We start from the raw sequence: 26,496 nt of genomic DNA on the forward strand, positions 1-26,496 counted from the left end.
AAAAAGGAATGAACAAAGTCTCCAAGAAATGTGGGACTATGTGAAAAGACCTAATCTACGTTTGATAGGCGTACCCGAACGCGACGAAGAGAATGAATCCAAGCCTCAAATTCTTAAGATCTGGCCCTTCACAAAACAAATATGCTATCCCCGACATACAGAAGGAGCTCAATATTATGTTCATGGAAGGGCATTCAACTCAGGCCTCCAAAACTTCTCTGCCAGGCACAGGTTAACAAAAGATTCTGGAAACGGTGCACTCCACTTAATTACTGCTACACTCTGTGTGCTAAATCTAATCAAGAAACCACCTGGACCACTTAGACAAGGGTGAAACTGCAAGGGAGAAAGGACGCTTTTCTTTCTGAATCTTTCTATTTCAAAGTTTTGTGTAGGCCAGATACCATCCATGGCTTATTCCTATAATCCCAGCATTTTGGGAGGCCGAGGTGTGTGGATCATTAGAGGTCAGGAGTTCGAGAACAATCTGGTCCACATGGTGAAATGGGAACCCTATCTCTACTAAAAATACAAAAATTAGCCGGGCATGGTGGCAGGCACCTGTAGTCCCATCTACTTGGTAGGCTGAGGTGGGAGAATCCCTTCAACTTCAGAGGTGAAGGTTGAAGGGATCTGAGATGGTGCCACTGCACTCCAGCCTGGGTGACAGAGTGAGATTGTCGAGAGAGATTCTGTCTCAAAAAAAAAAAAAAAAAAAAAAAAAAAAAAAAAAAAAAAAAAAAAAAAAAAAAAAAAAAAAACCTAACAAAAAAACAAAACAAACAAAAAGAACAGATATAAAAGTATTGCACAGACTCATGCTTGCTGCCAGAAACTAAAATAATATAGATACACTTGTTGAAGTTGTCCCTGTTGCCACCCTGTCCCTGCAGATGAGGATCATAAGGAAGGTTTGCTGTGCATCCATTCAGCCCTCTTTCTGTGCATTTCGTGTAGGTGGCCACCTCCCACCTGATCTAAATCCTCTACTCAGTGACCAGCGGTGAACACAGAGGCACACATTTAAAAGAAAAAACACCTCTAATGAACTGGGTGACCTGGCAAAAGTCTCTTCCCCTCTACGAGCCTCATGTTCTCACCTGCCCAGGGAACCAAGTGAATGAAGAGTTCTCTCAGAGGCCTTTCTAGTAAGGAGTGAAAGAAGAAGGAATAGAAAGAAGAGAGAAAGAAAATTAAAATAAGAAAGAAAGGAAATAGAAAAGAAGGAAGGAGGAAAAGAGGAAAATAAGGAAGGAAATGAGAAGAGAAAAACGGAAGAAAAGAAGGGAAGGAAGAAAGAAAACAGGAAGAAAATGAGGAAGGAAGGGAGACAAAAGGAGAAAATAAAGGAAAGGGAAGGAAAGGAGGGAAACAGGAAGCAAATGAGGAAGAAAAAGAAGGAAGGGAAGAGGGAAAGAAATTTTCAAGGAAGGAAAATGGAAAGTTACAGAGCCTCCCAGTTAACACAACCAATTAGAAACCTTTCAAATCATAACCAATTACAATAATATTCATGTCAATTCTAATCCCAATATTCTGCAGAAAGAGAAACCACGCCATATCAGTACAGCGATCTTGGCTCCTGCAAACTTCACATCAGCTCCCGATTTCACTATCATTTCATCCTTTGCTGTCAAGGCAGTGGGTTAAAGCACTTACAAAAGGTCATCTGATTTTGCAAAACTTTTCTGATACAAGACTTCAACATCCAGGGAGGACATGAACAAATGGGATCTCGCATGCTCATCTGGGGTGTGGAAAATAGGGTGGCCTTTCTCAGAAGGTCTGAGAAGGTGAACAGAAGGGGGCTGGGCAGGAGGAGGAAGTGGCCAGGAGACACCTGACTGTCTGAGCCACCAGGGCTGGAACTTACCCTCCAGGTGGCAGAACCGAGTCACCTTCTCAGGCATCAGCAGCCCCAACTTGTGGCGGCAGTAGGTCTCCCCGATCTCCTGGCGGCAGTGCTTGGACTTGGCACGGGACAGGGCAGAGATGGCTTCCTTGCCGGAGATGTCACACTTGGGGGGCTGGTCATACTTGGTCTCAGGGGAGCTGCCCCCAGTTTTCCTGGCATGCGGCAGTCTGGACACATCCTTTCCGCGGCTGCTGTTGGCTGCGGCTCTGTCCCCGGGAGGTAGCGCCTCACTGGGGCCTCTCCTGGGGAATGCATGTCCTTTTCCTTTCTCCTGCTGTTCCAGCTTCCTTTTCAAAAGCTCCTTCTGCCTACTCGGTGGCTTCTTTGCCAACTCAGGCTGGTGCTTCTGCTTTTGAGTCCTGGGTGCGAAGTTGCTGTTGTCGACATTCTCAAAGTCTTTGGGGACAGAGTTCTCGTTGTTGCTATCTGTTCGCACTTTTTCTTTCGGCCGGTGAGAAAAGTAGCCATCCTGGAGAAGAGGGAGAGAAACAGAAGTGAAACCTGACTGAGCCATCGTGCTAAGTCGACTGGCCTTTGAAGAATGAGTCACGTGGGCTTGGAAGGCTGGGCCGCCGTTTCACATCCTGCTTTTGCTACTGGTTTAACCTGTGGTAAGATGTTTCTCTCTGAACCTCAGTTTCCCCATATGGAAATACGAGATGTTCCAACTAGAAACTAAGGCTTTTTTAAGCTCTAAAGTGCCATGACTGGGAAACTCAATGCTTCTTATTAACCACATCTTTTCAAGTCAGTTCCTTTCCTTGACTGTCTTGGCTACTGGGTAACAAACATTTTGTTCCAGCTTCCTGTTTAAATTCCAGTGGAAAGTGCGGTGATAGTTTACTTAAGGGTCAGAAATGACATAATAAAGTTACAAAGGGAAACATATTAGTAGGATATTATATCAGGACGTGCCCATGTATCTATGCCCATAAGAGAAATCAGACCAAGCTGCTGTAAATTCTGCGGGAAAGAAACCAGCAACTTTTTTTTTTTACAGAAATGCAGCCTTTGCAGAATAAACCTTACACAAAGTTGTAACACCCTTGTGCTTGAGTTTTGGCTCTTAATGTTTACACCTGGACCAGAAATGAAGTCACCTGGGGTCAACAGAAAGATCAGGAGTCATTCTGGAGACCATGCATGGCACGGATGTTTCCAGAACAGCTGGACCCCAAATTCAGCTCCTCTAAGGGTAAGTGAGTCCTGGTTATTTTGATCAGTGGAATGATCAAACGCACCATTCAACCAACACCTCAAGTTGTTTCTGGAACATGTTGCTTCTACATGAAGCTCATTCCTAAGGCGTGAATTTGAAAGCATATCCAGTGTCCCAGAACACAGGCCCTGACCTCTGATACCACACAGAACAGTAATCACTCCCCATATCTGCCCTTGTTGCTATGGAAACACAGGGACAATGAGCAGCATCCCTGCTAGGTTTCCTTTTAAGGAGGGCTGAAATATGCCTTTTACCAGCTCCCATGGAAAAAGGTATAGTGGACTGAACAGCGGAGCTGCAGTGGTGCCCAAGGAGCTGACACTCAGCAAGGCTTCCACACAAGCAGGTCAGCAAACAACTGCCTGGGGTTTTTACAAATAAAGTTTTATTGGAACACAGCCACACCTGTCCATTTGCCTATCGTCTATGGCTGCTTTCCTGCTACAACAGCAGAGGGAATAGTTGCAACAGAAACTGTCTAGTCTGAAAAGCCTAAAGTATTTCTATCCAGCCCTTTAAGAAAAGGTATGCAGACCCCTGCTCTACTGGAGTGTGAGTTAAAAGGTCTCCTCCTCTGGGGAGGGGTTAGCTGCTTCTGTCTTCACCATCCACACATGGTTCATGGAGAGGAAGGTGCCAATAGGGCCAGGTATGGTGGCTCACACCTGTAATCTCAGTACTTCGGGAGGCCAAGGCAGGTGGTTCACTTGAGGTCAGGAGTTCAAGACCAGCCTGGTCAACATGGCAAAACCCCATGTCTATCAATAATACAAAAAAAAAAAAAAAAAAAGCTAGGCATGGTGTCGTGTGCCTGTAGTCCCAGCTACTCAGAAGCCTGAGGCAGGACAATAGCTTGAACCTGGGAGGTGGAGGTTACAGTGAGCTCAGACTGCGCCACTGCACTCCAGCCTGGGTGACAGAATAAAACTGTATCTCAACAACAACAACAAAAACAAGACGATGCCCCTCTAGCCTCTGCTCCATTGCTCCTAGTAGTAAGCATGAATGTCTATTTGGTGGAGGCTGTACTGACACTAAAACATCTTGTGGCCACTCTGTAAGCTGAGTATTGGTATGACTTTCAATTTTCAAATGGAAAACAGCACACAAGAAGAACTGACTTACTGAGGCTCACCCAGCTAGCTGGTGGTAAAGCTGGAGTTCAGACCAGGCAGATCACAGACCCTACACTCTGAGCTGCCAGGGACACTATCCACTTCCAATACATTGTATGATCCTTACTACAACCCTCAAGCAGTGCAACCTGACGTTGTACCACAAGATCTGGCCCCTCCCACCCAGCTAAATGAATCTGCTACAGGTGTGTGACCTTCAAATTGCAATTTTCAGGCCGTCCAGTGGACTATTGTGTTGCAGGAAGTCACGGCGAGAGAGTAAGCAACAGCCAAAAAGCACTTGGAGTTTGAGGCTGCAGGAGCTGGAAGGTAACAAGGCAGGAAGAAGGAAAGAGAACTGAGAAGAAGGAGCTGATCAGTCCATATTGGGTCACAGGGCAGCTACTGGTTGTACGCAGTAACTGCTGTTACATCCTGATCTATAAATGAGGGCCTTCTGGTTCTGGTCTTTCTTACCTTCCCACAGAGACCTCAAAAAATCCCCTTTAGTGGGTGGCTAGAGTACATTCTTGTAAGCTAAAAAAAAAACCCTGCTGATGTTCCTCTTTTCCTTTTTTTCTATCCAGAGGCCCTTACGAGTCCCAAGCAGCCTCTCAGACACATTTTCTGAGCTCTTGCCACAAGCCAGGCACCATAATAAGTTATACAGGTATTCCTTATTGGGTACTGACAACTGGATATATTCTCCTTGCCATTTTGCAGAACGAGGAACCAATGCTTGTTATGATACATTCTTCCATATGGATCATATGCTAGATGCCATGCTAAGCCCTTAGATGTGGTATCTCACTTAACTTCCAGCAATGAGTTCCAGGGTAGGCACTACTGTTCTCCCATCTTACAGAAAAGGGTGGAAAAGAAAGTTGGGGATGTTAAGTAATTTCCGCAAGTTCATCTGGGGGAGGCAAAGAACTTGCATCTGCCTGATTCTAAAACCTGCTGCTGTATCACGCCCCCTGTGTTTTGCTGAGAGGTAAACCAAGCAGCATTCAGTTCCCCTTCTCCATGAGGGCAGTGGAATGGGTATCACCTTCTTTGCTCATATTAGTCTCTGTCGGGATGGAGCTGGATGGAGCAAGAGAGGCATTCAATAGAGCTATGAAAAATCATTTCCATTCCATTCCTTCTAGGCACACATTAGGACTGTATGTCCCTATGCCTTGCACAATAGACACAGACAAGAAACATGCTATGGTCAGGAGCAGGGACTGGAAGCCAGATGGTGTCAGTCCCTGGATACCACAATGTCCAGCTACACTCCTGGAGGAGGTCATGCATCCCTGAGTGAGGCCCATGTGGGGCAGAGACTCCACCAATCCTCAGTGTGCAGAAATTGACCCCTGCTACTTTGAATCACTGAGATGTGGGGGATCTTTGTTACTGCAGCATGGTCTAGCTTATTTTGACTATTCCAGGAGCTAACCTGATCTGCTTTCTTCCTTTGAGCTGCCTCAGATACAGGAGCCAATTTTTTTTTCTCCCTCCAACAGACAGAAAATCCATTCGATGACTCCCACACAAATTAGTCCATTTTCTAGAACTTTCTAGAAATGTCTAGATGGCTGGGAGTAATTGCCCAGATGGGCATCCTCATTTTCTCCTCAGACACGTCCTAAGTGTTACTCTTGGGCTCTTCTTTTTCCTCACAATCTGCAAGGTTCCCCGCCCCACAGCAGAAAACCTCCACGACCCCCATTTCAAAAACTCCTGTTCTCCATCACATTCTGGCTGAAGTTCACAAAGCAAAACCAGACGCAGACAACACTGAGATCATCTCTCTCCACCCCCCATGGCCAATGAAGCTAATCTGACAGAGAACGGCCAATGCCTCTGGCCAATGTGTAGTATCAGGACCAGGCACCATCACTGATTCTAACAGAACTCATGATTACTACCCACTGTCTATTCAGGAGAGGCCACCACAATGGCAATGATTAGATTGCAGTGGCCCTGTGAACTTTTGCCTGGCCCCAGATGCTACTCAGCTGCCACGGGAAATCAAAGAATGTGAGTATAAGAGGGAAGGGAAATATTTTGTCTTCTAGAATAAAAAGCTGAGATAGTAGATCACTTCCAGAAAAGTCAGACAGAGGAACAGTCAGTGAGAATCAAAGGCCTGAGAACTCCTGTCCCTCGGCATCACTGGCATTTTCTTTAGTGACTGATGAGTTCTCTCTATATTCTCCCCAGCTCATTGTTTTTGTTTTGTTTTGAGATGGAGTTTTGCTCGTCACCCGGGCTGGAGTGCAATGGCTCGATCTCAGCTCACTGCAACCTCTGCCTCCTGGGTTTAAGTGATTCTCCTGCCTCAGCCTCCTCAGTAGGTAGGATTACAGGTGCCTGCCACCAACTTCAGCAAATTTTTGTGTTTTTTGTAGAGATGGGGTTTCACCATGTTGGCCAGGCTGGTCTTGAACTCCCGACCTCAGGTGATGCATACACCTCAGCCTCCAAAAGTGCTGAGATTACAGGCGTGAGCCACCATACCTGGCCCATTTTTTCGTTTTAAAAATATTATTTTACTGTGATAAAACACTTAACATGAGATCAGCCCTCCAAACTAATTTTTAAGTATTATTGACTATGCAACTATAGTCAAATATAGTACTATATGCAACAGTACAGCAAACTGTTGTATATTGTTACATATACCACCATAGTGTTGACTACAGTACTGCACAGATCTCTATGGCTTCTTCATCGTGCATGCATGATTGAGACTTTAGGTCTGTCTATCAGCACCTCCCCACTCTCATCCCCAATCCACCAGCCCCTGTCAACCGCTATTCCACTCTCAGGTTCTAGGATTCTGACTGTTTTCAATAGCTGGTAGAAGGGGAATAAATACATGTAGTATCTGTCCTTCTGTGACTTGTTTATTTCAGTTAGCATAATGTCCTCGGAGTTCACCCAGGTTGCTGCATGTTGTAACATTTTCTTCTTTTCCAAGGCTGACTAAAATCTGTTGTATAGATACGCCACATTTTCTTTATCCAGCCATGCAAGGATGGACGTGCCATATAATTTCGTGTTCCCCTTAACTCTTCAACTGACTGCCAAGGGGCAAACAGATCTTGCCTTTTCTGTCCTTTCCCTGGAGACTCAAGATCCAGAAAGCCAAACCTAGGATCCCTTCCCTTCACAAAACCAGCCTTGGGAGGTCTTCAGGCAGATCCATAAAAGACAACCATCATATGCCCAGCACCCAAGTGGCCCATGCTCTGTGCCCTTTGAGTCTTCTTGAAAACTCATTAAGCCAGATGGTATTAGTCCCTCCTTCCTTAAGGGCAGGAAACTAATGCAGAGAGAGGTGAAATAACTTGACGGAGGCCACACTGCTAGTAAGGAAGTGACTCAAACCCTCTGTGCTTCAGTTCACTCATTTGGAACATTGGGATGATAACTCCTTGGCATTCATGGGGATGATAATGACTGCCCCACGCTGGGTGCAGCGGCTCATGCCTCTAACCGTAGCACTTTGGGAGGCCAAGGCAGGCAGATCATGAGGTCAGGAGATGGAGACCATCCTGGCTAACACAGTGAAACCCTCTCTCTACTAAAAATGCAAAAAAATTAGCCGGGCGTGGTGGCACGCACCTGTAGTCCCAGCTACTCGGGAGGCTGAGGCAGGACAGTGGTTTGAACCCAGGAGGCGGAGGTGGCAGTGAGCAGAGATCGCGCCACTGCACTCCAGCCTGGGTGACAGAGCGAGACTCCGTCTCGAAAAAAAAAGAGAACAAAAAACAAACCTCACGTCTTGGGTATTTCAATGAGGAAGAGTATATGCAAAACTACTAGAACATGCCCACCACCCAAGTCGGAAGAAGAATGAGCAGCAAACCAGGCTGCAGAACTCTACCAATTAACACTCTCTCTCCCTTGAAAGTCTCCACCTAGAGGACAGATTGGTTATTATTTCTCAATTGTGATCAACTTCTTTACTCTTAACCAATCCAACTCTCTCACCTTGAGTTATTTATGCGAATGCAACCCTTTGACTTATTTTAATGTACTTATTACAATGATTGCACATTCAAATGTTTGCGTGCAAGCTCTAAAACTTTAATTGCTCCGCTGCTGCCATACCTCTAAGCTGCTGCTAGAATCCATTTTTATTCCAGGGAAATAATTAAATGCAATAACGTCCTCCATTGCCATTCAACCTTGGGCATGTTTAGAGCCAATTTCAATCAGGTAGAAATATGCTAAACACAACATGGCTCTGAGAGGCAGGTTACCTGACCCACGCTGCTGTTGCAGAGACACATGGGTCTGCTTCCATTTTTCCCCAGGTTCTCTTGGTTCAGAATGAGTCTACTGAATCCTGGCCCCTTGCTCCCATTTCTAAGGGGTGGAGGTGTGTTGCTCTGATTTTTAAACTATCCACGTCAAGATAAACGTTGCTTATTGTTTATGTAGAAAGAGCACCAGGCAGGGAGGGGGAAGACCTGGGTACTAGTATTGCATGAACCAATGTCCAATTTTCTTATCTGTAAAATGACATGTCCCAAATGCGTGTTACTAACCATTCTCTGAGTTAGTCATCGATCAATCTAATCTATGAACAAAATTATGCCACTTCAGCTCATTGAAACAACAATTTGATGGCCATTAAGAGACAAGGAACTGAGGACAAGAAGGAACCTCCAAAGAGTATCCTGTCTCCTCCCAGGTTTATCCCTCCATCATTGTCTCGACCAGGACACTGAGATTCAGAGGTCTGGACTCAGGAAGAAGTGAGTTTGATTCCTCCCTTCTCCATTTGCCAGGGTTCTTCAAGCTGGGACAGAACATTTCTCCTCTCTTTGCCTCAATTTCCTTATCCCTCCCGGAGAGATGAAAATGGCATCTACCTCCCAGGGACTGAATCGATCAAGTATGGGAGATAGCACCTGACACGTGTAAAATGCTTAAGAAACATGTATTTCTTATTTATTTATTATACTTTAGGTTCTTGGGTACATGTGCAGAACATGCAGGTTTGTTATATAGGTATACACATACCATGGGGCTTTGCTGCATCCATCACCCCGTCATCTGCATTAGGTAATTTTCCTAATGCTAACCCCTCCCCATCCCCCCACCCCCAGCTATCCCTCTCCGAGCCCCTCCCCCAGATATCCCTCCCCTAACTATCCACCCCCAAACAGGCCCCACTATGTGATGTTCCCCTTACCCACATATAGGTGACAGCACGTGGTGTTTCTTAACGTTTACGTCTTAGGTTATGTTCCAAGCCTGTGGTATGTACTAATGTATTTAATCTCCATGACGAGCTGATAAAGAAGATGTTTTATTATCTACCCATTTTTCAGACTGAAACATTAAGGTTCAGGGAGGTTAAGTGAGTAAAGCCACACACCTAGGAAACAGAGGAGCCAGGAGTTGAACCCAGGCTGTCTAGGTCTGGAGGCCATGCCTTTCAACATCCCACTGCCTCTCCACAGCTGTTAGGAATAGGGACAGGGCCAAAGGGAAACCCCAGGCAGATGCACTGTTCAGACATGAGGGCGCCCGTCCCACGCACTCATCGTGACCACTTTACGGCTTCCTTTTCTGTCATGTACACGCACAGCCGGCTGGGTAGCTGTTTGCTGTTGAACTTTGTGTCCGAGGCTTCATTCCAATCACCAAGGCTACCAAGGCCACTGGGAGGAACAAAGCGGGAGAAGCCTGCACCTGCTTCCAAAAGGACCTCTGTGCCAGGGTAGGCAAATGGTGGAAGCTCAGTGTGCGTGGCTGTACCAATTAGGACATGCAATTACCCAGGCTGCCAATGCAAATAGACCTAACAGAGGCCCCTTGCCCAGCTCATTTGCATGCACAAAAGGTGGCTGGGCTAGCCAGCACTTAGAAACCCATGGACCACGTTAGACACGGGCAGGCCCTGCTTTAGCAGAACCTAAATAAGAAGCCCTTTGCAAAATAGCATCATGTTAATGCAGTGCAAAACACAGCACAGGGTGAGGCGGGAAGGAGGGATTCTGACAGGGCTGGGTTGGAATCCAGTCTCTGCTCCTTAACTCTGAGATGGAGGGCAAGAGGTTGAACCTCTCAGAGCCTCGATTTTCTCATCTACAAAAGAAAGGGGTGAGAAGACCTACTTTGCAAAGATAAGGTGGGGATTAACTAATATGTCACACATATAATTGTATTTAACAAAACACTGGGTGAGAGACTGGATATATGTTAAACACATGAGCGGCAACAGGACGATATTCTGAGCTAGCGCCTTGTCACCTGATGAGCAGGGCTGAGTCGTTTTGGAAAGGCAGGATGTTGAGGTACAGTGGGTTGAAATCTGGATCCATCCCTTTGCTCACTGTGTGGCCCCGGGTGCAGTGCCTAACTTTATCTGCCTCAGTTTCCTTCTCTGTAAAATGGGGACAATAATTAGTACCCAACCTAATGAGCCTGTTATGAGAATTAAGAGTCAATGCATGTAAAACACTTAGCTTAATACTGAGAACTCAATAAATATTAGGTATAATTTATTAAAATAGAATTAATGCTTGCAATGGTGACTTAGTAAAGTGGTTATTAAAGTGTGTGGTCTGGGAACTGCTGGGGGTCCCTGAGGCCTTCTCAGGGGATCTTCAATGACCAACTATTTTCACCATAATATAAAGATGTTATTTTCCTTTCTTGCTTATTCTCTCATGAGTGTACGGTGGTCTTTTCAAGAGGCTATACAACACGTGATACTGCAAGAGAAATCAGAAGCCAACGTGAGAATCCAGCTGTCTATTAAGCCAGGTGTTATGCAGATCTGCAAGGAATGTAAAACAATACCTCCCTTCTCCCTAAATTTGTTTTGCTTGGGGGAAAAATTAGCATATTTTTTTTTTACAAATGTTGTTTATATACACAAAAAATAGGTTATTATAACTGTTTTAAGTGAATTAATAAACATTTTAAGAATGCCATTTATTTAATTTATTTATTTATGAATGAACGACAGGGTCTCGCTCTGTCGCCCGGGCTGGAGTGCAATGGTGTGATCTCGGCTCACTGCAACCTCTGCCTCCTGGGTTCAAGCAATTCTCCTGCCTCAGCCTCCTGAGTAGCTAGGACTATAGGTGTGTGCCACCATTCCCGGCTAATTGTTAAAATTTTTTTTTTAGTAGAGATGGGGTTTCACCGTGTTAGTCAGGATGATCTCAATCTCCTGACCTTGTGATCTGCCCTCCTTGGCCTCCCAAAATGCTGGGATTACAGGCGTGAGCCACTGGGCCCAGCTGAATGCCTTAGTTTAAATGTCACTATAAAGGAAATATTTGATAGAACCTACCTAAACCAAAGCTCTTTGGGGATCCTCAATAATGTTTGAGAGTATTAGGGAATCCGGAGACTAAGTGTGAGAACTGCTGACATAATACATAGGTACAATCAGAAATATCTCCTGATTATTAAAAGTTTAGGATTCTTTTACGTTGGCTGGTTTGCTGTATTCCAAGCCTTTAGATCTGTCTTTTACTTCCATACACAATAAATACACACAGAACAAACAGAAATCAAAGTTGACTGATAAATACTTTTATACAGAGAGAAGAATCCAGGACTCTGAAGTCCCAAATCATTATCAGAGAGGAAGAATAACCTGGCGTTTTAAGTTGCTCCTTGACCAAACTCCAGCTAGCCTCCTCCGCCCCCTTTCTCTACTGGGCCTCAGCCTTTGCCTATAAAGACTTGAGTGAAACACTAACATCGGTTTTTTTCCCCTTTTTATTTATTTATTTATTATTTTTCGAGACAGGTCTCATTTGGTTGCCCAGGTTGGAGCGCAGTGGTATGATCATGGCTCACTGCAGCCTCAACCTCCCGAGTTCAAGCAATCCTCCTGATTAGCCTCCTGAGTAGCTGGGACGACGCAGGCTTTCACCACTACACCCAGCTTTTTAAAGTTTTTGTCGAGACAAGACCTTGCTATGTTGCCCAGGCTGGTCTCAAACTCCTGGGCTCAGGCAATCCTCGGCTTTCTAAAGTGCTGGGATTGCAAGCGTGAGCTTCCATGCCTGAAACACCAACAGTTTTTAACAGCTCAAGGCCACATCCCTGAGGATGACCCCCACTCCTGCTTAAAGTAACTGCTTTAGAAAACTCAAGGCTGCCAAAATAATTTACTGTTTGTGCTAGCAAACACCTCTAGACAGGGTCTCATCTCCCAGCCTCTGTAAGACAGCAGGAACCAAACTTCATGAACATCAGTTAGCAAACCCAGGTGGGTCTCACACAGACCACCTGCTTTTGGTAATTCTTCACCTCCCTGACTCCACTGACCTCATCTCCCTTCCCTCCCTCCCACCTCCCTCCTTCTCCCTTTAAAATACCCAGTAACCTCTGAACAAATCCGAGTTGCGTTCAGTTCCATGCTGGACTCTTTTCTCTACTGCAACAGGCATTACTAAATAAATCTGTCCTTACTACTTGCATACGGTCTGGCTTTGTTTATGTTTGATGCTGTCCAAGGTCACGCAGCCTGGACCTCAAGCCTGCAAGGCTAAGTCCTTGGGGTTAAAACTGAAGAGCCCAGCGAGGCGTGCTCAGAGTCCAGCCCCTGCCTCAACCCACTTCCTCTTCTCAACCCCAGCCAGGGGGACATGACAGTGAGTGTCACGGTGCTCAAAGCACCCAGGGGACTGTGGGCAGGTGGCAGGGAAAGACCTCAACGGGCATCTTCTCGCTCCTTCCCTATCCGCATAAGAGACAGCTATGTAGGACAGGGACACACAGCCGAGGACGCAATATGGCAGAGGAGAAAAAGAGGAAAAGGAAGGGAACACAAGAGAAAACAGAATGAAAAGAAGAAACAAACATCAGCTATTGTTGACTATGTGCTGATTACGTGCCAGGCACAGAGCTAAGCCCTTGGCTTGGCATCGTTATTCATTCCTCCAAATTATCTCAAAAAGTAGGTCAGGGGTCAGAAAAACACTGTACAACTGTGTCAATAAAGTTCTTCTAGAACACAGCCACACCCATTCGTGCATGCGTTGAAGGTCGTGCTTTTGTGCTAGGATGGCAGAGTGGAGGAGCTATGACAGACACCGCATGTCCAGAAAAGCCAACATCTGGCTCTCTGCAGAAAAAGTAAGTGCCACTTCAAATGGGGCAACTGAGGCTGAGCGAGGCTCGCTCAAGGTCGTTCGGTGGGTAAGAGGCAGGGTCAGAAGTGACATGCAGGAGTCAGGCTCCAGAGACAACGTGAGGTTGCAAACCCAGACCCAAGAGGAGAGAGAGCAGAACCTTCCAGAAATGTTAACCACCATGTCTGTTTTGGAAGAAAATGTTCTATGCACAGAAGGGCTGTTCTATGGGGAGCGGCCTCCTAACTGCTGTAAAGTGTCCCGAAGCCTGGCATCTTCTTTGTTACTACTTGGGCACGGTTTGCCTGTAATTAATTACAGCATTCAATTCCGTTATTCCACAGTTATGGCCACAATACCCAAAGATGCAGAGAAAGAAGGGGGTGTGGTGAAAAGAGACAGAGAGAGAGAGACACAGGGAAACAGGCACAGAGAAAGACAGAATGTGAACAACAGAGACTTGCTTCAATAATAACGCCTTCTGCCTACCTTACAGGCAGGGTTTCTCAAGGACAGCGCTGTTGACATTTGGGGCTGGATCAGTCTTTGTTGTAGGGGCTGCCTTGTACACTGTAGGGTATCTAGCAGGATCTGTGACCTTCACCCACCAGACGCCAGTCACGTGCCCCTGTTACAACCAAGAACTTCTCCACACCATTAGCAAATGTCCTCTGGAGTAGGGGTGGGGCAAAATCACCACCCCACCCCTGATCCCTGCTGAGAACCAGGCCCAAGCAAGGGCCCATGCTGGCTGATCTCAGCTGTTCCCATCCAGAAATCCTGTTCCCATCCAGAAACAGCCTTTCCCTGATTTTCAAACAGAAACAGCTCCTGGCATCCAGCCAGAGTGGTCAGACTAGGAGAGAGAAGCTGGCATGAATAGAGCTGGCTGGAGAAAGGGGCAGAGGTAACCAGGGAAGGGTGTTCCAGAGGGGGGAGAGGGAGGAGGCTAGCAGGACTGCGCCAAGGAGAGGTGGAAGTTGCATGGGGAAGGTGGGAGAAGTGAGGGTCCCCGCTAGGCAAGGGTGACACGATAGCAGAGAAGCACATTCGTTCGGGCAGTGGAGAGTCCTTAAGTTGATGGCATATCTGTTATTTTGTTTTTTGTTTTGTGTTTTTTGTTTTGAGACAGTCTCCCTTTGTCACCCAGGCTAGAATGCAGTGGTACGATCTTGGCTCACTGCAACCTCAGCCTCCCAGTTTCAAGAAATCCTCCCACCTCAGCCTCCCAAGTAGCTGGGATTACAGGCACACACCACCATGTCCGGCTAATTTTTGTATTTTTAGTAGAGACGCAGTTTCACCATGTTGGCCAAGCTGCTCTCGAACTCCTGACCTCAAGTGATCTGCCTGCCTCGGCCTCCCAAAGTGCTGGGATTACAGGCATTGAGCCACCATGGCCAGCCATGTCTCTTAATTGAATCAGAAGCCACACTGGGACCAATGGCTCCTTCAGGCACACAGGGGTCTGGTTAGCTCTGTAGACTGTTTCCATTCATTTAACTCTCAATTTCGGCCCACACTGAAGAATCTAGAGATTTCACCTAGAATTTTGGACCTCTGCTCTTTCTGGAAACATTAGGGAGCTGATAACACTGAGCTTAGATTTCTATGCATGACAATGGTCTTGGGGCTCAGGAGTGGCCCTGCAGTCTCTAGAAGGGGCATCTGCTCTGTGGACCACCATGGCCCTCATCTGTCCCAACCAGTGTCCTCTTAGACCTCTGTCATGTCTGCACGCAGTGACACTGCTCCCTACCAATGACACAAGCTCTTCCAGTAGACCCTCTACCCGTGAGCTTTGCCTCTGAGATCTCAGAACCCCAAGAATTACATGTATTGCAGAGTCTTTTTTTTTTTGAGACGGAGTCTAGCTGGAGTGCAGTGGCAATACCCTGGCTCACTGCAAACACCGCCTTTGGGGTTCAAGAGATTCTTCTGCCTCAGCCTCCCGAGTAGCTGGGACTACAGGCGTGCACCACCACACCCATCTAATTTTTGTATTTTTAATAGAGACAGGGTGGGTTTCACCATGTTGGTCAGGATGGTCTTGATCTCTTGACCTCATGATCTGCCTGCCTCGGCCTCCCAAAGTGCTGGGATTACAGACGTGAGCCACTGCACCCAGCCGCATCCCAGAGTCTTTAATGGAGGTAGCACTGTCCCTAGTAGGGTGTTCTGGAAGTGTGCGGTGGCATTTCTGGCTATCACAATGATTGGGGGATGCTCCTGACAATGAGTGGGTGGGAGAACATCAGGAACCGAGCAGCACAGGGGAACACGCATGGCTGGATGTTGAAGAACTGCTCCACGTCCTGTATAACTTCTGAGTGTCCTCAGATGTCCTGTGGTTAAACAACTCATTTATAATTATCCCGGCCAGGGGCCTAACTTATATTTACATATGACACAACATTATTATGAACGGTTTTAATGTAGATGAATTTCCTAGGAAAGTAACTACTGTTTCACTCAAGAAGAGATTTTACACCATTTAGTTTGACCACAGTTTCAGAAAATTACATCATCTAAGGCCACACAAGCTGTGGCTGTGAGTCACCAACACACACATCCATTCCCCACTTGCATTTGTAACTACGGAATTCTCGCTGACTCAACACGCAGTGGCTGACCTCTTCACATATCCTCCAGCCCTTTGCAACCAAAGTGTGGACCATTGGCCAGCAGCATCTGCATCACCTAGGAACATGTCAGATGTGCGGAATCTCAGGCCCAGCCTGGACCAGAGGAGTCAGGAAACAAACGTCAGCTATAACATGCTAACGGCATCTCTGAGCGATTCATGTGCATGTCAAAAGCTGAGAAGAGTGCCAGGCACAGTGGCTTATGCCTGTAATCCCAGAACTTTGTGAGGCCAAGGTGGGCTGATCACTGGAGTTCAGGAGATCGAGACCAGCCTGGCTAACATGGTGAAACCCTGCCTCTACTGAAAATACAAAAATTAGCCAGTTGTGGTGGTAGGTGCCTGTAATCCCAGCTACCCAGGAGGCTGAGGCAAAAGAATCGCTTGAACCCAGTAGGCAGAGGTTGCAATGAGCCGAGATCACGCCACTGCACTCCAGTCTGGGCAACAGAGTGAGAATCTGTCTTTTAAAATAAAACAAACAAACAAAAAAAAAAACTGAAAGAATTGAGAAGTGCTAATACTGTTGCATCCATCATTTATATATATTACTTATTTACTTTTGTGACAGGGTCTTGCTCTGTTGTCCAGACTGGAGTACAGTGGGACAATCTCGGCTCACTGCAACTTCTACCTCCTGGGTTCAAGTGATTCTCCTGCCTCAGCATCCTGAGTAGCTGGAATTACAGATGTGCGTCACCACGCTCAGCTAATTTTTGTATTTTTAGTAGGGATGGGGTTTCGCCATGTTGGCCAGGCTGGTATCAAATATCTGACCTCAAGTGATCCACTTGCCTTGGCCTCCCAAAGTGCTGGGATTATAGGCATCATCATTTAAATAATCAAATGTATTATCTGTTTATAAATTGCTGTCATGTATTTCTTCCTCATACTATTTTTAGCAGTCTATTGATCGTTTTAGAGGTGTGGGTGTTTAAGTAGGTTAGAGTAAGTCTGGATTTCATTCCCAGATGGGTAAAAGGAATGTTTTAAAAGACTTGTGATAGCTGGACAGGGTGGCTCACACCTGTAATCCCAGCACTGTGGGAGGCTGAGGCAGGCAGATCACCTGAGGTCAGGAGTTCAAGACCAGCCTGACCGACATGGAGAAACCCCATCGCTACTAAATACAAAATTAGCCAGGCATGGTGGCACATGCCTGTAATCCCGGCTACTGGAGAGACTGAGGCAGGAGAATTGCTTGAACCCGGGAGGTGGAGGGTGCAGTAAGCCAAGATTGCACCACTGCACTCCAGCCTGGCAACGAGAGCAAAACTATGTCCAAAAAAAAAAAAAAAGATTTGTGACACTGAGTGGGGCAGGGTCTGCTAGGGTTGGAATCACTGGTTTATTCATCCCACAAACTTTATCTGGGTGTCTACTCCCTGACAGGCAGGGCAGGCAAAAAAGATAGAGGAACTCAAGTATGCTTCCTGCTGTTGGTGGAATGCGGAGACAAGGGAGGAAAGTGGGTATGTATGTAAGTTATTTTAATACAGGACCAAAAGGGAGTGGCAGGGATGGGTATGTTCAGGGTTTCAGTTTCATCAAGAATGTGGAGCCTCACATGGTCTAAGGTCCAGGGAGAGTGGAGGAGATTTCACACAGAAAGCAGCTTTCCGGCCTCATCTGGAGCAGAAAGGAGCAAGACAGAAAAAAGAAAAACGAGCTTTCCAGGCAAGGGCAAAGCTCGTGGAAAGGTGTGGTGAGAGGGCCAGCCCGCCTCTTCCTTTAGAGTAACAATGATCACAGCTAACACGGAGCATTTATTCTAAGAACTGAGCTACACACTTTACATATAACATCTTTAAAACTCCCAGAGCAGGCCGGGCGCAGTGGCTCACGCCTGTAATCCCAGCACTGTGGGAGGCCAAGGCGGGTGGATCACGAGGTCAAGAGATCGAGACCATCCTGGTCAACATGGTGAAACCCCGTCTCTACTAAAACTACAAAAAATTAGCTGGGCATGGTGGCAAGTGCCTGTAATCCCAGCTACTCAGGAGGCTGAGGCAGGAGAATTGCCTGAACCCAGGAGGCGGAGGTTGTGGTGAGCCGAGATCGCGCCATCGCACTCCAGCCTGGGTAACAAGAGCGAAACTCCGTCTCAAAACAAACAAAACAAAACAAAACAAAACTCCCAGAGCAGGGCCAGGCACAGAGGCTCACACCTGTAATCCCAGCACTTTGGGAGGGCGAGGTGGGCAAATTACTTGAGGTCGGGAGTTCAAGACCAGCCTGCCCAACGTGGTGAAACCCCATCTCTACTGAAAATACAAAAATTAGCTGGGTGCTGTGGTGTGTGCCTGAAATCCCAGCTACTTGGGAGGCTGAGGCAGAATTGCTTGAATCTGGGGGGTGGAGGTTGTAGTGAGCCGAGATTGCACCACTGCACTCCAGCCTAAGCAACAGAGGGAGACTCCATTTGTAAAACAAACCAACCAACCTTCCCAGAGCAACGCTATTGGGTAGGTGCTATTAGTATTCACATTTTACAGGTTAAAGTATGTAGGCACAGAGAGGTTAAGTAATTTGCCTCAAATCACACAGCCTGATTCTAAAACTTATGCTCTTGCTCCTGTGGGCTGTTAACAACTACCCTTGAGTCTGTGCCCCCCAGGTTTCCAAAAGCCCCTCTAGGAGGCAACACCACTTCCATGGAAGGCCCTGGAGGAAAGCAATCACTTTGAGCTGATCTTTGCCTGGGGTGGGGACAGGGAAGAGTCGGGAAGCAGAGAGTTATCTAAAAAGCCTGGGTTCCTGGTGTAAAGTCCTCCTGCCTGGCTGCCTGTGATTCTCTGAGTTACCTCTGTGATAACTCTACCTTTGCTATTTGAGATTCATTTCCAAGTTGGTACCATGCCCTCCACTCCTGAAAGCCCCAAACCTCAAGATGCTATTTGTCCCCTGGTTTTACTTCCCCATACACCTTCTCTGTCTCTCTCGACTCCAAGGAAGCCCGCCTTGACCTAACCATCATCTTTCCCAACATTCTCCGATCCAGGTCCTCTCTGCGATAGGGCACTTAAGGAGACAAATGGGTCTCCTGCTGATGAAAGACATCAGTTTTCAAACTCATCCTTTGCCTGTGTGGGCCCCCTTCCCCCCTACACACACCCTGCCACAAGTGGGTAATGAATGGCTCACTTGTAAGCTCATTACCGCAGGGCCTCTAAAGAAATGGAAATGCTCACGGAGCCAGAGACATAAATAAGGAGAGGCGCCTGTAAATAAATAAATACAGACGCATATACACACACACAAACCCAATTAATTTCTATCATCTGAAAGCCGGAGCCATTTGGGATGGGGACAGACTGAAAGAAATAGGCTCCTAATATTGCCATCCATGTGATTTCAGAACTGAGCTCCCCAACCGCTGCTAATAAATTATTTTTACTATGCAGAGGTACAAATGAATATGCTGCTGTCACCCCCTAAATCTCCTTTATGAGCATGTGTTTGCCTTGGCCCAGCCTACGGGGGACAGGGGCTTCCCAGCAAGTTTTCACTGGCCAAGTTCCTGAAGGACGCTGCCATCTTGAAGGTCTGCTCTCTGCAAGCTGCGGGCACCCCACTGGCACTTCCTGTTTATACCTGAGGTTGGCACGGCCTGCAGGACGCCCCGTGTCTACTGGAAGGCCACAGGAATCAAAGCGACAGCAGTGCCTATGCCCAGGCTTTTGGAAAATGATTTCTGCATCCTGGACCGAGGACTGCTGTTCACAAGATATAACGTATCCATGCTGGCCATGCAGTTCAATGGGTCCTGACATTTTCTATCGAGTTTCAGGGTGGATATGTGAACACCTCATCGCTACCAACTTTTGCATGCACTGTCATCAACCAGAAGGAAACTCTCGTCACTCCCTTTGGATGCAATATATCCAATGTCCAGTTCTTGAACTGTTCACAGCAAGGAGGAGGCCATAGAAATCATGACCTGCTACCAACACACGCTGGGCACCATCCGATGAAGTTGTTACAAATGCCTGCCCTGGAGTCACTCTTGAGGATCTGAAATCCAGCTCTACCACTTCCCAGCTGTGTGACCTAGGGAAAGTCGGTTACCGTCTCTGAGCCTTGCTTTCCTCCTACGTTAAACATCTATAGTATGGAAATCTCATAGGGCTAAAAAGGTATGTTAGCTTAACCAGTGTAAAAACACAGTTCAGAATAGTTAGCAGTTAATAAAAGGTAGCAGTTATCCACATCATTTCACGCAAACTCCTGAAACAACCTTTCATGCATTCATTCACAGATATTTACTGACTGCCAAGTACATCTTCGGTGCTGGGGATATGTCTGTGAATAAGACAGACAGATGCCTGCTCCTATGGAGCCTACATTTTAATAGAATGAGGCAACCACCCTATCAATAACTCAGTCAACAGATTATATTGCAATGTTGGGTATCTCTTACTTATTTTTATCTAACTGTTTTTAGAGTATCAACTTCTATTTTAGATTCTGGGGATATCTCTGCAGGTCTGCTGCATGTGTATATTGTGTGATGCTGAATTATGGGGTTGACTGAGCACATCACCCAGGTAGTGAGCATAGTGCCCGATGGTTAGTTTTCTAACCCTTGCCCCCTCTAGAAGTTCTCAGTGTCTACTGTTGCCATCTTTTTTTTTTTTTTTTTCCATACAAAGTTTCACTCTGTCACCCAGACTGAAGTGCAGTGGCGCAATCTCAGATCACTGCATCCTCTGCCTCCCAGGTTCAAGAGATTCTCCTGCCTCCGCCTCCAGAGTAGCTGGGATTACAGGCACGAAACACTATCCTTTAGTAGAGACGGTGTTTCGCCTTGTTGGCTAGGCTGGTCTCAAACTCCTGACCTCAGATGGTCCACCTGCCTCGGCCTCCTGAAGTGCTGGGACTATAGGCATGAGCCACCACATCTGCCCTACTGTTGCCGTCTTTATGTGCATGTGTACTCAATGTTTAGCTTCCACTTGCAAGGGAGAACATGTGTTAAGTAGTCTTCTGTTCCTACTTTAATTTGCTTAGGATAATGGCCCCCAGCTGCATCCGTGTTGCTGCAAAGGACCTGATTTTGTTCTTTTGTATTACCCACCCATTTTATAGATGTGGGAACTGAGGCTCACAGCCGTTATCTCAGCAGGTTTACTAGCCAGGGTTGTCCCGCCCAGGAGAGTTTTGCAAGTGAGAAGAGCAGCCAGCAAGAGAGGCCGGCTGCCTGGCTGACAGGTGAAAGCTTTGTTTCCACCTCCTCCTGCCCACCCTGCCACGTTCTAAAGAGGGAGGCTCCTCCCAGGGAACATTTATCATTCAGGCTGGGGAGACAGTCTGGTACTGGAGACATTCCTTATTCAAGAGGCTGAACAGTGGCACCTTTTCTGGTGTGACCAGCCAGCCGTGCCCACACTTCTGAAGTCTGGCTGGATTCAGATACCAAACTCCCTTTAGTCCTCAAAGGACCCAGGAAACCCTCAGCACAAGGTGGTTCCCAAAGACCCGGGGGACCACAGTTGTTCAGGCCACTAGATGGCTCTTGCCGTGAACTTGGCAGAGAGCAACCGGCAGCTGCACCTAGATAGTGGAACTGGGCGGCTTCCGGGCTGTATCTCCAAGAAGTTCTTCACTGCTGCAGACGGGTCACCAACTCTTCCTTTAAAGGAGCATTCCTATTAAGGCTTTTCACTTAAGAGGAGTTTGACAACGCGAGACGGGGACTTCCACACTGTCTACTAAATCAAAATCATTGCAATCATGCAACTTTCTGCTAACTTTCCCAGCTTCATGGGAACAGAGCTCCACACTTCTAACTTCACATCATCCCATCAGAGACAAGCTCCATATGACAGCACCTACTGTTTACCCAAGATTTTGCACAATTCTCTTGTTTCGTCCTCCTATTTATCTTTGGTGGAGAAGATTTTTTTTTTTTTTTTTTTTNTTTGAGATGGAGTTTCATTCTTGTTGCCCAGGCTGGAGTGTAATGGTGCAATCTTGGCTCATCGCAACCTCCGCCTCCCGGGTTCAAGTGACTCTCCTGTCTCAGCCTCCTGAGTAGCTGGGATTACAGGCATGCGCCACCACACTTGGCTAATTTTTGTATTTTTAGTAGAGACAGGGTTTCACCATGTTGGCCAGGCTGGTCTTGAACTCCTGACCTCATGATCTGCCAGTCTCAGCCTCCCAAAGTGCTGGGATTACAGGCGTGACCCAACGTGCCCAGCCCTCCTGTGCCTTTTAAAATCGAATCCTCTTCACAGCCCTCTCAAGAGGCAGCATGGCACAGCAATCAGGGGCATGAATGCTAAAGCCAGACTACCTGGGTCCCCAGCTTAGCTGTACCATTTTGAAGCTGTGCAACTTTGAGCAGGTTTCCTAGCTGTAACCAGCTCACGGAGCTAAAATGAGAATTAAGTTAGGTGTATGCTGGGAAACACTTAGGACGAGGCCTGGAACTTGTACTGAAACTGTAGCGGTTACTAGTATTATCGTTAACAGTAGTATGTACTTTTTTAACACATGAGTAAACAGAGGCTCAGAGAGGTGAAGACACTTCTTCAAGGCCACACAGATCAGGGATTCAAGCCACAGCACCTGAACCAAAAGCCCAGATCATAGTCCCTCCCCAACACAGCACCCTCCAGTCGCAGGCTGGAAATGAGCTGTCCCTTTTTAGGAATGAAACATCTAGAAAACTGGCTAACAATTTATTGAGTGCCGTTCTGGATACACCCTGGGCTCACTCTTGGTGCAGAGAATGGGCTGAGGGGTCAACTTCTTCAGTGCCCGGCTTGATCCATCTTTGGGTCATTGATGGCTTCCAGCAAGACGGCCAAAGATGACCAGGAGAGTCAGGCCAGGCCTCCTCCTTCCTGTATTAATGACGGCCAAAGCAAAATGTGGCCACACCAGCAGTTATGGGACAATAAGATCCTGCAAGTCCTCAAGAAGTCAGGCAGAGGGTACCCTTGCCCTCTGCCCAGCACAATCTTTTGTGACATTGCCAGGGACCTCAGCAGATGCAGACCCCCTGGATGTCAGCCTGTCTCCTCCTCTGGGTCTGTTCTCTTTCTGTCCCTCTGTTCGCCCTTCTCCCATCGCTTAACCACTCTCCATCACTCTGCAATCAACATCCTGCTCATGGCCAGGGCCACCTAAAAAGCTATTCAGACTGGGTGCAGTGACTCACACCTATAATCCCAGCACTTTGGGAGGCCGAGGCAGGTGGATCACTTGAGGTCAGGAGTTTGAGACCAGCCTGGCCAACATGGTGAACCCCCTTCTCTACTAGTAACACAAAAATTATCCAGGCATGGTGGCAGGCGCCTGTAGTCCCAGCTACTCGGAAGGCTGAGGCAGAAGAATTGCTTGAACCCAAGAGGCAGAGTTTGTAGTGAGACAAAATTGCACCACTGCACTCCAGCCTAGGCAACAGAGCAACACTTTGTCTGGGAAAAAAAAAAAATTAGTGAAAAGCTATTTATCTTCTCAAGAACGGAGGTGGCCAAATTTTGTTTTGTTTTTACTATTTTCTGAAACATACTTTAATGTTTTTCTATTAAAAATACGGTATAAAAATTTCCAATACTATCTAGATTCATGAAATAATTCAAAACATACTAAAAAATACAGAAAAATAATACAACGTCCCTCCATGTACTAATTGTTATGTTTTATTCAATTCTTTAAATAAATTAGACTTTGCAGAGACAGCCGAAGTTCCTCCCAGCTTTCAACCACCATCTCTCAACCTAGAGGCCACTTCTATCCTTCACATTCATGCATCTATATTTTTATTTAATATGTATGTGTCCGCATAAAATGTATAGTGTTGTTTTGTGTATTTTTAAGCTAGACAAAAGGACACCATGCTCTAAATATCTCCTTTGTGTTTGCATGTGTCATTCAATATTATTAGCATTTCTGACCCATCTCCTCCTCCCTCCACCCTTTTTTTTTTTTTTTTGAGATGGAGTTTTGTTCTTTCGCCCAGGCTGGAATGCAGTGGTGCAATCTCGGCTCACTGCAACCTCTGCCTCCCGGGTTCAAGCGATTCTCCTGTCTCAGCCTCCCAAGTAGCTGCGATTACAGAAAACCCGTCCAGGGGAATGGCAGATGGACAGTACCAGAGCTGGAGGTAGGCATCGGGGCCCCAGTGCCTAGTCGCACGCGGGGTTGTGACTGCTTGGCTCCATGGCACTCTGTGGACCCTGCTCCCCTCATCTATAAACTCAGTGTGCTAGATGAGGGCAGTGCTTTGTAATGCTTCTTCCTTTCACTGGGTAATTTTACTCGGGTCACATTTAAACATAAACATTTATGTTGTTAAAAATAAATAATGGTCTCTATTCCTAAAATTCGACAAGAAGGAAAAAGGAACAGTGCTATTCAACCCCAGGCAGATGAAGTTGCCAGGCTAAGGCTCTGAGCCCAGAGAGCCCTTTCTTTGTTGCACAGAGAAATGTGTAAGTACTGGCGAGGTGTTAAGGACACATCAGCACCGTGCTGAGACTTTCTATTGGTTTAATCCAAGAGATTGCAGGAGCATGGAAAAGGCAGTACGCCGGGTGTGGTGGCTTATGCCTTAATCCTAGCACTTTGGGAGGGGAAGCAGGTGGATCACCTAAGGTCGGGAGTTCGAGACCAGCCTGACCAACATGGAGAAATCCCGTCTCTACTAAAGATACAAAAAATTAGCCTGGTTCAGAGGCGCTTGTCTGTAATTCCAGCTACTTGGGAGGCTGAGGCAGAAGAATTGCTTGAACCTGGGAGGCAGAGGTTGCGGTGACCAAGATCGCTCCATTGCACTCCAGCTTGGGCAACAAGAGGGAAACTCTAAAAAAAAAAAAAAAAGGAAAGAAAAGAAAAGGCAGTCATGTCCTCCCTGGATAATTCAAAGTTATTTAATGTCCATGGAGCCCCTTCAAATTACCTTGGGTGCCACCGTGGGCCACAGACACTTCCTGGAAACACATGGAACTGGTCAGTCCCTCTGGTCCCTATCATGCAGATGCTCTAGGGGTCTATAGGTCTAGGGGCCATACCTGAGATTACGTTACAGGGGAATGAAACTTCCCTCCCTCCTCTCAGTCTTCCAGAATGGAGATGGATGAAGAGATCCAGGGTGAGCTACACTTCCCCTCACCCCACCCCAACCTGGCTGTCTTCCGGGCCACAGCTCCCCAATAACTCCACCTTCTACCTCCCAGTAATGATGGTAGTACTAAGTGCAGCACTTACTACATGCTGGGAACTGTTCTTAAGCACCCTGCATGGTCTAATTCTTTTAAACTTCATGACAGCACTAGGAGGCAAACACAGTCAGACTCCCATTTCAAAAATGAAGAAACTGAGGCACGGGAAGGTAAAATGCCTTACTGAAGATCCTCACCCCAGCCTCCCACTCCCTCACCTTCTGGCCAGTAAGTAGCCACCAATGACTGTGCTACAATGCCCTTTCCAATGGCGGGGGTGGGGGGTAACAGCTGTCCATTTGCTCTAAAGACATGGCTGCTTCAGGAAGCAAGTGAGCAGAGGGAAAACATTTTTAGAAATTATTTCAGACAGGTGACCAGATACTAAAATAACAACATTTGGTTTGCCTGGCTAGCCAGAGGCAAAAATCAGCTCAGGTGGGAGGGTGAGGCTGCAGGCTAAATGCAGACAAGGCTGGCTTGCCCTGAGTTGGCCCAGTTCTAGGAAGGGCACCAGCATTTCCACCACTAACTCACGCACTGGGGGGCTATGCGGGAGAAGGAGCTGGGTCTTTCATGGAATAAATGTGAAAATGACAACCTCCCAGGGGTTGCATATGAAGTCCAGTCAGCTATTTTAGGGACAAAGTATACAACTGTGGAAAATAGTTATAACACAGGATGGGGTGTATACATGAATATTTTTAGTAAAAGCAAGAATATTTACTAGATACTTACTATATGCCCCTGTTGCAAGGGCTTAACATGCATTACATTATTTCATCCTTGCAAAGATCCTTAGATATAGCTACTATTGCTAACCCCTCTTCACAGACAATGAAACTGACGCACAGGCATGGTAAGTCACTTGCCCCAAGTCACACAGCTCGTAAGCAGCCCGTTCAGAGTATAAAGTCTAGGGCTCATCACCTCCAAACTTCCCATATTGCATGCAGAGCCCCACATTTCCAGAATGCCTAAGAAATTCCCAGTCGTCAAGTATGAGTGGATGGAAACGAAGGGGCATGTCCCGTCCTCGCTTGGAAGGAAGAAGGAGCTGGCCCTGGAAAACTGACAGGCTGGCACGTCTGGAGGCAAAGCCAAGCCAACGGGAGCAGATGGAGCCCAGGCAGCAGATGTTAATACAGTTTGTTTTTTCCATATGCTTTTCTGTTTAGCTGTAATAAGTGAATTGTTCTTTAATATCTGTCAGGAGCTTAAAACTCTGAAGGCCAGAGGCAGTCATAGTCACTCAGAAAGACACAAAGGGAAGCTGGCCGGCCATCTCTTTTTTTTTTTTTTTTTTTTTTTTTTTTTTTT

General features: G+C 46.7%; 1 protein-coding gene across 1 annotated transcript in view; it reads right to left on the reverse strand.

Annotated features, from left to right (window-relative positions):
• XYLT1 (xylosyltransferase 1) overlaps positions 1 to 26,496 on the reverse strand; it is a 375,167-nt gene that overhangs the window by 152,873 nt on the left and 195,798 nt on the right. The window contains exon 3 of the mRNA XM_017539936.2: positions 1,874 to 2,384. Within this exon, the coding sequence (XP_017395425.1) occupies positions 1,874 to 2,384 (511 nt within the window). The remainder of the gene's footprint in view (positions 1 to 1,873; positions 2,385 to 26,496) is intronic.

The sequence above is a fragment of the Cebus imitator genome, unplaced genomic scaffold (assembly GCF_001604975.1).
Source record: "Cebus imitator isolate Cc_AM_T3 unplaced genomic scaffold, Cebus_imitator-1.0 Scaffold122, whole genome shotgun sequence".
Classification (NCBI taxonomy): Eukaryota; Metazoa; Chordata; class Mammalia; order Primates; family Cebidae; genus Cebus; species Cebus imitator.